General features: G+C 34.3%; 1 protein-coding gene across 2 annotated transcripts in view; it reads left to right on the top strand.

Moving 5' to 3' along the window:
- The window catches only part of RPS6KA3 (ribosomal protein S6 kinase A3), a 79,588-nt gene that overhangs the window by 30,550 nt on the left and 35,146 nt on the right, over positions 1-13,892 (top strand). For both annotated transcript variants that reach the window (XM_050915518.1, XM_050915510.1), the window contains exons 3-6: positions 5,372-5,488; positions 7,714-7,795; positions 11,600-11,680; positions 12,687-12,766. In XM_050915518.1, the coding sequence (XP_050771475.1) occupies positions 5,372-5,488; positions 7,714-7,795; positions 11,600-11,680; positions 12,687-12,766 (360 nt within the window). The remainder of the gene's footprint in view (positions 1-5,371; positions 5,489-7,713; positions 7,796-11,599; positions 11,681-12,686; positions 12,767-13,892) is intronic.

Genomic DNA, 13,892 nt, shown 5'->3' with positions numbered 1-13,892 from the left:
ATGAATAGAATGTTCTTTCAGAAAGCCTTAATCTATAGGTACTCATAGCATATACTACACATACTTATCTTTGCTCTTGATATTATAAAAAATAAACTGCCAGTTGTTGTTATTCTGTGCATAGTTGACCACAAATATATTTTTAAAAAAACCACACTATAATAAAATGAAACCTTCCCACCCCCCCTCCCCAATCTTGTTGTGCATGCATATCTTTGTTAGAGATCTTACCTTTAGATATCTTTGTTTTAGTTAACTTTCTGTATTTCATCTGATTTCAGTTTAATTTCACTGAAGCTGACAACAGAGACGATGCAGTCAGTCTTTCTGTTCAGGATGGGTCTAGTTTACTTTGAGTCATGTTCCATTTGACCTGAATGCTTTGGATGTCTTAAGCTGTAAATGTTACACTATTTTTTTTTTTTCTTACCTTTCCAATTTTATGTCACTTCATGACTTTACACACATTAAATGTCACCTATGTGTAGGAACAATTTAAATATACCATTCCATTATTATTGCTGCTGTGAAACTTCACGTTTTTTAGATAGCTGCTGCTTTTTCCCTTTAGTGTAATCTAAACATATCATAATTTTAACTAATACTTTCAGTATATTGAAGAGTGTATGCTCAGATCTTTGTCACTCATTGTGAAGCTGGTGAACTAATTGCTCTTTTAATAACTGTTATCTGAAATATGCTATCATAAAGAGTTAAGTGTTTAAAATATTTCTACTCATGTTCACATAATTTTGAGTACCCAGAAAAGGAGGAATTTGTCTTCCAGGGATACCCTTCCTAAGTAAGCATTCCATATGTGACATACCAGCTTATTCTTTGATGTTCTGTTTAAGTTAATTCACATCTAATTCATACACATCTTTGAGAGGAAGGTAACTTTCTTGCTGAATTTCCCATTTCTGTCCCAGTGTTTTGGAATTTTTTTGTCAAGCACTTGTCGTTGTGCATGTTCCCACTGTGCTTACGCGTTTATTCAAGAACCTGAAACTGAGAACTTTAGGTGCAGCAGGACCCCTATGGTGTTTGGATGTGCTAATGCTCCTTATTCCAGATAGCCTTCCTCTTCCTGATACAAGTAAGAGAGTAAATCTGATCATGTAGATGATTCAGAGCTTTTTCCATGTGGGTTATTTTGTTGGTGTCAGAGCATACATTTAAATATTTTTTTTAAATTATTTTAATCTTTAGTTGATTGTTTCTCTGTCCTTTTTATATAAAATGTGTAGACTAAGAATACTTCTATATTTTGAGGCGCTATTTAAATTCTAATGCGTGTTTATTGTATTTTATAAATTTATCAGAGTTAGGTTGTGTCACAAGACTGTATCTCATATGGCACTCACAATACTTAGTTGTTGCAAGTGCATGTCTGGCAACCCTCTCTTAAAGGGTCTACAGATGGTTTAAGCTCAGACTCCAGAATTATCTCACAGACCCCTTTTACTTGTTTTTCCTTTCATACCACTGTCACATTATCTTCAAGAATTGGAAGTTAGACGTAAAAGGGCTATGTACTCTTTTTGCTGTTGTATTCATGATTAGAAAATAAAATCAATCTGTAAAAAGATCGGAATTATTAGGAGTAATAAAAGAAGTGGAAATTACAAGCCTGTGAGAACAATAGGAATGGTATTGTGGATGATACTGGTGGCTCTCCCAGCAGTTCAGAGCCCAGTTTACTAGCCCTAGACCAGCTTTTCAGTTGTCCCTAGAACATATTTCTCAGAAAAAGATCTGCAGACAAATTCATCTGCGTAAAGCAAGCGGTGTGTTATGCCATCCAGCTCGGCATGGGCCACTTTACACACAGAACTGTTCAGATTTCCTACTGAAAATTCAGAAATCTGAAGGATAAATTACAGAAGATTCTATGTATAGATAAACTGACATATTTCTCTTGCTTTTCTGGGTTTTTTTGTTAGTACTGAGAAATACTTACCTAGTAAGGCTCTTCAGCTTCTACTTCCTTTAGGGTTTGAAGTCCAGTTTCCTTTTAATACATTATCTAATAGTTGTTCCTGTAATAAGAGCTCAGAAACAAATACAAGTATTTCATATTACAGCAGAGTTAATGTAGTCTTGAATTAAAAAGTGAACATAAAAGAAATTCACATAAATTTGATTACTAGAACAAAAGTGAGTATTTAGTGTTTGTTAAGTACCTAAAATATGGAATCTTTTCCAGCAACATGATTAGGCTATTACTTTTATAGCCTAATAATGGTTAGTTTTTCACTGCTTGCCTAGGTGTGTATCCCTCCCCCCTCCCCCCCGCCCCCCCCCCCCCCCCCCAACAAGCATGTTTGGTATTCTAATTTGCAGCTGATTCCTAAAGAGAAAAATGAGTCACCCTTGGTGCTGCTGAATATCCCCCCCCCCTTTTTTTTTTTTAACTTTTCTCTTTTAGATTTGATTTGTCTGTGGAATATAGTCCATTCAGTGTTCTTTCCTATGTATGTATGCATTCCTGTGCATAGACATATATTGTGAGGTACATTACTAAGAGCTTACTTATACTGAGATACTTACTGACCAGAATAGTTCTGACTTGCAAACTATATCAGTACAGGAAGTTATTCTGAAATAGTGGTGTTTTAAATTCATACCCCAACTTGTTTGTCACTCACTTCCCTTCTAGGCCAGTGTTGATTTAACACTATTATACTGTTAAGGAAATGTTAAGGAAACTCAGAGTAATGTTACCTTCTGTTTGTTTCCTTGTATTCTATATTTCGTTTCATGATAACGGAAGCCAGTAGCAACCACTTTAAGTTGACTAACACGGTATTTTGTGTTGCTTTTTTTTAAATGGGGCTTTCTGTGACAGTTTTACTTTCTAGTGTGAAGAAGATCTTAAGAGAGCGCTGTGTGGGTAGAAAAAGAAACTTATGTCTTGGGACTTTTATTTAGACATTACTGCAGTATAAGGCTTGAGAAAAGAGAGCTTTCCAAGCTTATAAATAACAGAAATAAAATATAGGCAATAGGGTGTAGTTATAACTGGAAAGAAGATCCCACCATTGCAACGGCCAAATCACTGGTTAGTGAGTGTCTGTAGTGGTGCGAAAGTTGTCAGGGAATGGAAGAAAGGAGAGGAGGACCAGAGTCTTTCAGCACCCTATACATCATCTCATTTAATTTGAATTCGTCACATGGGACAAATGTTTCTTCCAAATACCAGGGAATGATCAGAGGCAGAGCTTAAGACAAATTCGGTACCAGACTGAACAGCTGGCTTCTCTTCCACCTTACTGTAAGATGACATCTATCAACTAATGTAATTAGTGCAGTTAGCTGAGAAATAGAGATCTCTCTTTACCGTGTGAAAGGCTTGTATTTTAATTCAGGTAGATAGTGGGTACAGTGAGGGTTGATTACTTCTGCATATAATTTGCATTTCTATTAAAGGCTTAGCTTTTGTGTTTTTAACTGCATTTGCAAAATACTGTTTAGGTTAAAATAACAAATGTTCGGCAGTTATGTCGGAAAAGGAAACTGCAAATTCATCATAAATCTTGCTCCCAAGCATATGTTACGGACAAGCTGCTAAAGTAAGATATGATCTGAGTTCCATTTCATTTAAAACAGAGTTGTATTAAGTCTGCCTTATAAGGACTGAAGAGTATCGGAACCCTGAGAAACTGTGAAGACTGGGAATATTCTCTTAGTATCAGGAATGTCACGTGGTGGTTTGGGTTTTTTTAGAGGGTGCCCAAAATAACCACTGGAAAGTTGGTTGCATAATAATTGCATTGCATTCAAAAATAATTTTTGTTTGTGTATAGAGAACAAGTTAATATCTTTTCATCTTTATTTCTTGTTTTTGTTACATTTTGTGATGCTTTTAAAGCAACATGTCCACCTGATCTCTTTGTGTCCCCTGAATCTGAGTAGATAACAGAAGGATTTGAGGAAGTTCCGTTTCACACGTTTTTTACTTTCCCAAGATTGCCAGGGAGCTAATAGATAAAAACAGTTAAGCAGAAATGGATCAAAGTATCCGAAGTAATGCAGCATGTTGTTGGCATGTACTTGGCAAACTGTTCTACTGTGCTATTCCTCCCCTGGGATTGTCTAAGATTATAGTGGGTGGTTTAAGTAGTATGTAATCCAACTAATCATATACTAATTTAAAAGATGAAAATATAAATGTCCACCAGCAAATAATTCCTTTGGCAGGTAGAAGGAATCAGTATTTCTTTCAAACTCTGTAAAGATTCAGTCTTGAGTCAGTGATGGTAGCATTTTCTTCTGAAAGGAAAAAGGAGTTTAGGTTTATTAGGAGTAGTATACAGCATGCATACATGCACACACATGCAAAATATTGGCTGTCTTACAGTGGAAACTGGCACCTATCCTTATTGGTCATCTTAGTTTTAGAACACTCAAGACAAATCCAAGTTCTTTACATTAAAATTTCTTTTTTCACTTCCTGATCTTAAAAGTTGCCAGGATGTTCTGTGCATTATTCCAAAGTGTATGTTGGAATTTTTTTATATATGTACACACTCTCTCACACATACATGCTCAGGGTTTGTTACGTGCAGTTTGTTTTCAGCTTTGGTTGGAATCTTTTGAAAAAAAAACCTTTTGAAAGAGAAGTGTTGATCTAGGAGAAGCATGTGTTTGAGCATGCTGATGTGTATGGACAGTTGCTATGCACTTATACATGGTACTGAAATGACCAGATACAAAAGGATACTTTCAGCAATAGTTCATGCACATAAATTTTGCTGAATATTTGAAAAATATATAAATTAGTGCTTCAGAAGCACAGCTTTATAACGCTGCCTCTACTCCCCCATCACTAGAACCTAATTAGTGCACATTTTTGGCCTTGAGTCTTACACTGTCTTATAAAGGTGAGCGTTAGCATCGCTGCAGCGTAGTGGTCCTCATTCAAGTGTTGAAAAGGAGGGCTTTCCTAAGAGATCTGGTCCATTTGATGCACTCTAAGTGTGCTTTAAGAGGACTAATTTCTTAAGAAGATTGGTTTCCATTAATGGGTTGTGAATCTGGAACAGAAATTATGAACCAAACAATATGGGCCTGAGCACAAAAGCTTGGGAATTGCTGACTTGTTTTGTCAGCTCTGTTGTTGTCTGGATTCTGATGCATCCCTAAAAGTTTAAGCCACATCGTTACTGAACTAATACTGCCTTTTGTAACAGATATAATTTTTTTGTGTGTGTCTTAATTATGCAAGTAGCATTGCTCCGTGTCTTTTATCTACATTTGGGAGTGGGTTGGATTCAGTGGCATTGATATTTTTCAACATATTGTGAATTTATAAACATTTCAGGAAGATGCACCACTAACATAAATTTATTCCACTCTTTTCCTCTGTCAGGAAGAAGGAACTATCAAAGAAATTGCAATAACTCACCATGTAAAGGAAGGACATGAGAAAGCAGACCCTTCACAGTTTGAACTTCTGAAAGTACTAGGACAAGGATCCTTTGGAAAGGTTAGTAACTGAACTTTTGTGGAACCAATTATTCAGGAATATAGCATTGAATAATATTAAGAGTGAAATATTTAGAACAGCCACAATCTTGCATTAAGGCAATGTTGCAAGTGAAAACTGCTTTCTAAATTAGTGCTAACTAGCCACTGTAACTGTGGCAGATCTTTTTAAAGCAGTAATTTTTTTTCTAGTTTGTATATGTAGATCTCACAGTTCCATAGAAAAAGTGGCTTGATATGAAATAATTGGATATTCACTGTCAAAATGGAGTGTCATTTTTCTGTAACTACTCTTCTGTGTTTGAGGGGGTGAGGGTTGAAAGGTTTTTTTGATAAGTATTCCTAGTTGCTAACTTGCTAATGGTAGGTCATCACCAGTACAGAAGCTATAGGCAGAATTTATTTTTATAGCAGATTGTAATTGTAAAGAACAAATTTCAGGCAATAATGGCTACTGAAGTAAACGTGATATACCCTAGTCGCGTTCATGCTAGGCATTATCTGTCATAATTTGGTTAAGGCACAACATACCTTGATATTTATTTGAAGATCTGTTAAAGATGCAATGCTTCTAGCATTTCGTGAGTACTGTCCACACTGAGATCTCACTAGGTGTACATGATTCATACTTTTAGTTGTCCAAATCCAACTTGGAAGCAAAACATAAACTTCATGTGGCAACACAGATCATTGAGACAGAACGGAATATGCAATGTAAGAGCCTTTACATCCATTTTCAGCCTTAACTGCAACTCTGAATGTGATGTTGAGCTCTAGCATATAATGCCAAATCCATCTTGGATGTGGGGGAAAATGAGAATAATCAGTCCAGTTCTCTCTTGGTGGTAGGAAGTTACTGTTAGTCACATTATTGGAGTAGCAGTTCCAGTTAAGCTTGGAAATCCAGATGTTCAGAAACCAGAAAATTTTGTACTCAAACTAGTAAGAATTCACTGAGAAACCTGATTCCAAAGGTGGTTTCCTATGTTGCTTGATTTCATCCAGAATCATAACCAAGTTTTTATTTGGAAATCTTCAGATCAGGAGAAGTAAATCATTCAGGGGCAGGGAAATGTGAGCTAATAAATGATAATTTCAACAATCCCTTTTATTTTATTGATATTACTAAATTTAAATTCAATGCTATAACTGGGGGGGGCAAGTTTTGAAAAAGCAAAAATAATTAACTGTCTAGCTGACTCAAAGTATAGCAAAAATGCCAGTCTTGTCCTCAATTGTTTCAGCCTTTATGCAAAAAGGATTAGTATTACAAAACCCATAATCCCTTTTTTCTAATAATTTGGGAAGATGTCACTACTACCCATTCAGTTTAAAAAGACTAATTCTGCATGCTTTTCAAGGTCTCTTGATGATGTTCTGGTAATCTCTGGATAATGCAAATGAATGTTAATATAAGTGAGAACTGAATACAAAAGCAGACATAAAACTAATTTCATATAACACGTTTAACATTCTCATACACCACAACATGTCTCTACGCTTTTTCATAAATAACCAGAAAACTTGTGGCAGGTATATTTTTTTCTTCTTCATTTCTAAATCTAAAATTTGGCTCTACTGGAATTCATTTTGTATTAAGGATATTAAAAACAAATCCCCTTACACTAAAGAAGGAAATGAAACACACTTTAATTGGAGCTGCTTGGCCTTTATTGGTACGTGCAAAACTCATCTGAAGCATGTCGTAAAAAAATATGTTTTTGTGACACAAGAGGTTGGTTCTTATAATTTTATAGGTTATTTTTTTAAAAATTATTTTGTTATGCATTGATTCACATAGTTTTCTGGATCAACTTTTTTACACACGTTTATCTTCATATCTGACAATTATTTTATTAGCACTTTTGCTATGCCATCTTATGAATTTTAATGAGACAAAACTATTCAGAGATTAATATTAAAAAGCTGAATTTTGTGTTTCAAATTTGTCTCAACTTCTAAGAGAATCCGAATTCATCCTTTCTTTTACTCACTGAAATAAATTAAGTTAAACCAAAATTAATGTGGCAAATGAACCTTTTAGATTACGAAATGAAGGAACAGTAGGAAAAAATGCAAGGAAATTTTTGTTTGTCTTTGCAGAATCTAAAACTGTTGAGTTGAGTTTCATTGAAATAATACTGACTACTTGAATGTCATAGCAAAGTGTATTGATCTGACTTGCCTTTATTTTGTTATAAGAATTCTTTTAAATTTTCAATGCAGGTCTTTCTTGTCAAAAAAATCTCAGGATCAGATGCTAGACAGCTTTATGCAATGAAGGTATTGAAAAAGGCCACCTTGAAAGGTAAGCACTGTTTAGCGGGAGAGAAAAAAAAAAAAAAGAGAAATCAGGGACATTATACCAAAACTTAATCTTTACACACATGCTGTTCTACAGAGTGTGTCTTAGAACTTTCTTCTAGCAAACAGCAGAATACACTGCCTTGTATTGTAAACCCAGAAGGATTAAGTAGACAACAGTACTATATTGATAGTTACAGGGGAAAGCAGGTTCCTTTCCATACCAAGTTCGTTAGGTGATGGTGGTTTAATAGAGTAGTTGCGTTATATCTGCCACCTGACTCGCTCCTGAGCTGTTATTTGAAACTTAATATCCTTCCTTTTTTCATTTGCTGTGTATCACCAAGGATACAGTTAATGCCTTTTGCTCAGTTTATATTTAGGGCATGATATTTAAAAGTGCATTATATCAGCTGTTTTATTCTAAAAGTTCTAAGCACAGGAGTTTAAGTCTTTCTTTAAAACACGAGTATACAGTACCTTTTCTGAAAACTTTTGGCACTTGTTCTGGATGTAGAATACATTTGATAAAATCTTAAGTTAATCATCTAAGTTACTTGAGCAAAAATGAGTTGTAAGTTGTTTTGTTTCTTGGGTGGTTTTGGTCTTGAATGGTATCAATAACAAAATAAGCTTAAACCTGAACAATCTTAATTCTGTCCTGGAGAATTCTATAAGAAAAAAGAAATAATGTATTTTTTACTGTAGATTAAAATGAAAGTGATCTTTCACACTAATCCCTTAACTAGAATGTGTATTTGTTGCTTTATGCAATTGTTTAATACTTCTGTCTATTTGTAGTTCTAACTCATGACTGCACTGAAATTGCAATGATAGTTTTGGGATAGTTCCAACAACTTGTAGTACTTCACCTATGTTATTGATTATTATATTGATCTGCAATTTTAACATATAGTTTCATCTGAAAATATTCATAGAATGATGGAGGGAACAAAAACTCACATTGAATTGTGAACTTCTGCTAAAATGTTGAATGTGAAATTTTTCTGCTTAAGATCTAGTGCTGAATATCTGTCTCACAAATCTCGTTATATATCACTTTCCCTTAAAACTATTACAGAGGGTGTAAGTGTTTTTGAACAGTTTCCTATATTTTGATTCCTCTGTGTTTTGTGGCACGTGTTATTCTCATTACTTACTTCCTATTTTTCTGAAATTGATTTCCACTCATTTAAGGTACTTTGATATCCTCAATAGCCTTTCATTCTCCAGCCTGTTAATAGCTCAGGACTGGAGTCAAAGGTCATTCAGCAGTTGCTTTTTTAAGACATTTGAGGGCTGCTCTCCATCACCTTTTGATTGTAGTTTAACCTTATGTGTAAAAATTACAGTCCAAACTGTGGATCTAGTTTTGCCTACAGATGGCAGAGACCGATAAATACTGAATTTGGAAGCTTGACTTTTGGTTGGAAAAGACGACTCTTTGAGGCACTAAGAAGTCAAGGATTTGACACTAGCAGGAGGATGCCACACTTTTCAACACTTTGTATGTGAATTTTCAGATGCTTTTGAGTGTCTTTTGGTTGCAGTTCATGTTTTAGGAAGAGTGGAGTTGCAAGCAAATGAAGGTTACTGTTGAAATCTTAATATGAAATTAACTGAAATTAATTCTTTTTTCCATAATTGCAACATTTTTTGAGATCTAATATTGTAATTTTAAATAATACACTGTATTACTTGATTTGTCTAAGGTTCTTTAGCTCTTCCAAATCTATTTTATAAAGCTATTTTTGTGTTCTAAAATTAAAGATAAAAATGCCCTTTAAGACTGCTTCTTAATCGAAGGCGGTATGCATGATTCACTAATCAAATTTAGAATATTTTCATAGGAATGCAACTATATTAACCAGAACACATTGATGTAACTACACAGTCCAACCTTTTAATGTTTAGAGCAAATCCAAGAATATACACATACAACTTTAGTGCAGAGACTAGTTTGTTAATACACTCTGATAGCAGGTATCATCTTTCAGTGCCCCTTTGTGATGGGGGGAGAGAAACAGGGCAAAATCATTGCTAGAGAGTCTGGCATCAAATGTGTTAAGAAAAAGCAGTATTTCCAGCAGTACACATATGGAAACTCTAGTCAACAAAAGTCAGATTATTAAGTCAAATAATGGCTAATACTGATGTCTGAAGTGAGCTCAGTTCCTTATACTACTTTTGGTTGAGACTTTGTAAATCCGGACTTTCTCTAGCTTTTCAGAAATAAGGTTTGCTATTCATGTAATTGTTGCATAGCTATAGGCACTTAAGTCTTTTGAATTTTTTTCTCAACTGAATCTGCCTAAAAAAAGAATATTCTGAATTTCAATTTTGTAATTCAGATGAACCCTTGGAACAGTGAAATCGCACAACTGTATTGTGATATTTCATGACTTTAGATATAAAGGTCAAAATTCAAATGTGAGGTTTGCTCTGCGTTTGGTGAGCACTAATTTCATGTGCTTCCATTTTTAGGAATCTGTTCTGCAGGGAGATGGAAACTTGATAGCTTTATTAATTCATGAAAATGTATCTATCTAACTTTTTCACAAGTACCTGTATTATTGTAAGTGCCTGTTTCTGGGAAAAGATAGCTAAACTTCTTAAAGACCCTTTTGCTTCTTGACTGTTTTTTTCCTGACTTGTTATGTTTTAATATCTGAGAACTCTGACTTGTTAACTGTATAAGGAATGCTGGCAACTTAAACTTTGGACTGGACTTCATTGCTCTGGGGTGCTTTATTCAAGAAATTGTAACATTTGGGAAAGGGTCAGTAACAAAATGTAGAATAAGGGAAAGAAAGAGAAATGCAGCATCTTAAACCACTGTAGCAAACTTTACTAGCTGTCATCTGTATGAGTTCTGAATTTTGTCTGTGTCCTGGTTGATTTGGAGCTTCAGACAGGAACCAGGCACTGACTGGAGTGGCAGGGGAGTTGCCTAGGACAGCTGAAGCAGATGCTGTGCTCAGCTGACTGTCCTGCCTGTATTCATGGATTGCCAGCCCCATATGCAGGGCATCTGCGTGTGATGCTCGTTTAGTTTAATCTGTAGTGGCATAGGAGCAGATACATGTCCCATTCTGAGCCACCATGGTGAGACAGCACAGGCAGCTTGAGCAGTAACTGCTTCTGATGTCTGATATACTCCTCCATGCACACGTTTACTCTCAGTAAGCCTTTTTAAAATTAAAAAGATTGTCTGAAGTGCACACTACATTGAATTGATATTCTTTTTATTGCAAGTTCATAATAAAGAAAGGAAATTAAAAAAAATTTCCCTTCCAGATTGTGAAGGTACTTACTATCTTAGTAATGCAAGTTATTTGAATGAGTTAAACCAATATAAGCATCTTTGTGGTAGTATAATTGTATTTATGTTATAAGTTTGTTTTGCTATAACTTTAATCCTCCCTACTCTTCAACAGTAGAGAAAATGGCTGTGTTTTCTATACATAGCTGTGGCAGTTTTGCTCTACTGTTTAAAAGGTTAACTAAGTATAGGGCAGACTGAAAGGTGGTTATGTTTTCTCATGCGCTTTTCTTAAATTTATTTACCCAGTGTCAGATTTTGCCAATAGCAGAAACTGAAGCAAATTGAAATGCATAAAGAGATTTATCAGAAAACTCTGCACTGTGAAATAAATTCTCTCTCAAATCTCTTCTGTGTAAAGTATAGTGACCTGCAGACAGTTGTCATACTGCAGGATACAATGTGAAGTACATCAGGAAACACAGGAGAAATACTGATTCATAATGTAAATTCTTTTTTTTTAATCTTGCTCGTGTTCTGTTGTAGTTCGAGATCGGGTTCGGACAAAAATGGAACGTGATATCCTAGTAGAAGTTAACCATCCTTTTATTGTCAAGTTACATTATGGTGAGTTGCAGAAAAATTCATTTTTATATTGTAAAAATGGGTGCTTGTCAAGATAGTACCTAATATTTGCTTTGTGGTTCAGAGAATCATAGAAAATTAGTCTGCTATCTAAATCCTGATTGTGCAAAGACTTGCTGTATAGTAATTCTCATGCAAAGTAAGCACATGGCTAACCATGCACTGTGTTAAATCTTTACAGGACTGAGAGTCTGTAGCCATTTGTGTTATGAAAAAGCAGTTATCTATTTATGTCTAGCTATTCTTTTCCAAAACCTCTTATCTTTTGTATATGTCATTCACTTTTTTTAATTATTTCTTATTCTTGCTTTATTTACTCTATAGAGAACATATGCAATGGCATTACTTCTAGTTGCATCAAAATTGGTGGGAATATGCCTTTTAATTTTAGTAGTATGGGCAGCCATAAAAAAATATTCATGTGGAGGGGGGAGGAAATCAGTACTCTTAACATGTCATGCAGAAAGTAAACTGAAAAAAAGATAAAGAACAGTTTCTGTTCTTTTTTTTTCAGTTTATATTTTTCTTTTAGGATCCATTTTTCCTATAGTTCAAACCTCAGATCTCTGTCACTCTCTGATGTGGCTTAAATGATGTAGCTTTCACTATTTTACTTGTCACTCTTGCAAACTAGACTAGATCTCCCTGTTAAGCTGAGTTTCCAGAGGTTTTAGAATAGTTACTAATTTACCTTTTAAATCTAGGCTTTTTACTTCCAAAATCTGGAATGAAATGCTGACTAACCCAAGTAGAGTTTATTTTTTTAGAAATTCCGTTGGTGACTTGCTTTGCTTTCACATGGCATGGGAGTTACTTGGTCCATGATAGAGGAACAGTTACTTAATTCATTTAAATAAATTTTTCCACAAAGGAGAAAGAAGAAGAATTCATTTTGATAATGAAAATAAGGGTGAATTATTGGGTATGTTATTCTTCTGATCACGGGTAAAATTAGATTATGTTTAATTTTTTTAATTGATCTTTTCAGCTTTTCAAACAGAAGGGAAGCTATATCTTATTTTGGATTTTCTCAGGGGAGGAGACTTGTTTACACGTTTATCCAAAGAGGTAAACTTTTTTTAATTTGAAAATTGTCTATTGATAAAATTTGAATATAAATTGCCTATATTAGGAGAGTTTAGTTTTTAAATTCAGTTTTCATTGAATAAAATTTTGAATATCTTTTTTTAATCAGCTAGGTTTTTTGTTTCATCGGGGTTTTTGCACAAAGTAGTCACTTCATGTTGGTAATTTACATTGTTTCTGAAAAAAGGCTTAGACAAGCAGTCTTTCTGTGCTGCTTTTTACACTTCGCAAAATTTTCTTCTCGTATTGCTACCATGTTTAAAGATGAGTCTCAGAAACAGCATGGATTTATATGAAGTAGTTGTATTCAAATTAACTGATTTATGTCTGGTTTTACTATCCAGAATTTAGTGTCAGATAGATTTTTTTTTTTTAATGATTTACATATGAACACAAAATTGCATTATTTATAAATATTAAAAAAGCAAGAATTGCATTCCACTTATTTTAGTAATTTTCCAAACATGAACACTTTGCCTCTGTCATGCTGGTGATATCTCTGTGTAGATATGTGAAATAACAACTTTGAAAAGTTTGAGTACCTCAAATTAATTTGATTATAACACCTAAAATAACTGCTAACATTTCATATATCAGAATTTATTTTTTTTTTGCCATCACTCATGCAAAAACTTCCAACAAATATATGATAGGATAGAGATATAAATATATCCAATATGTATCTGGTAGCCAGAACTTGTAATTGTAGCTGCGTTACATTTTGCCTTGCTACAGAGTATCTGGGACAGTTGGGTCACCGCTACAAAGCTGTATGGTTATTAAGAGGAGAGTAGAATGCAATGCATTTTGCATATAGATATATCATCAGTTCTGTGCTGACCACATAAATCTTTACATTGAATTCAGTGAAGCCATCTGTTTCAAGTTGCTTCTTTTAGTTTGTTTTGCCACAGATAAGTAGAAGGTTATTAGTACTCTAAAACTGAGATACTTTTTTCTTAAAATCCATAGTTCGTTCTTGATTTCCAAGAAAGAATGTATATTGCTTTCCTGCTGATGACTTTTTCATCTTGAGCGACTCAAATTTTATAAGATTTAATATGGTTAGATAAGAAATATTCATTATAGGTACCTGAATCTAAGCTAA

This window comes from Gymnogyps californianus, chromosome 1 (assembly GCF_018139145.2).
Source record: "Gymnogyps californianus isolate 813 chromosome 1, ASM1813914v2, whole genome shotgun sequence".
Lineage (NCBI taxonomy): Eukaryota > Metazoa > Chordata > Aves > Accipitriformes > Cathartidae > Gymnogyps > Gymnogyps californianus.
Note: the sequence above shows the minus strand (reverse complement) of the source record. Positions and strands in the feature narration are given on the sequence as shown.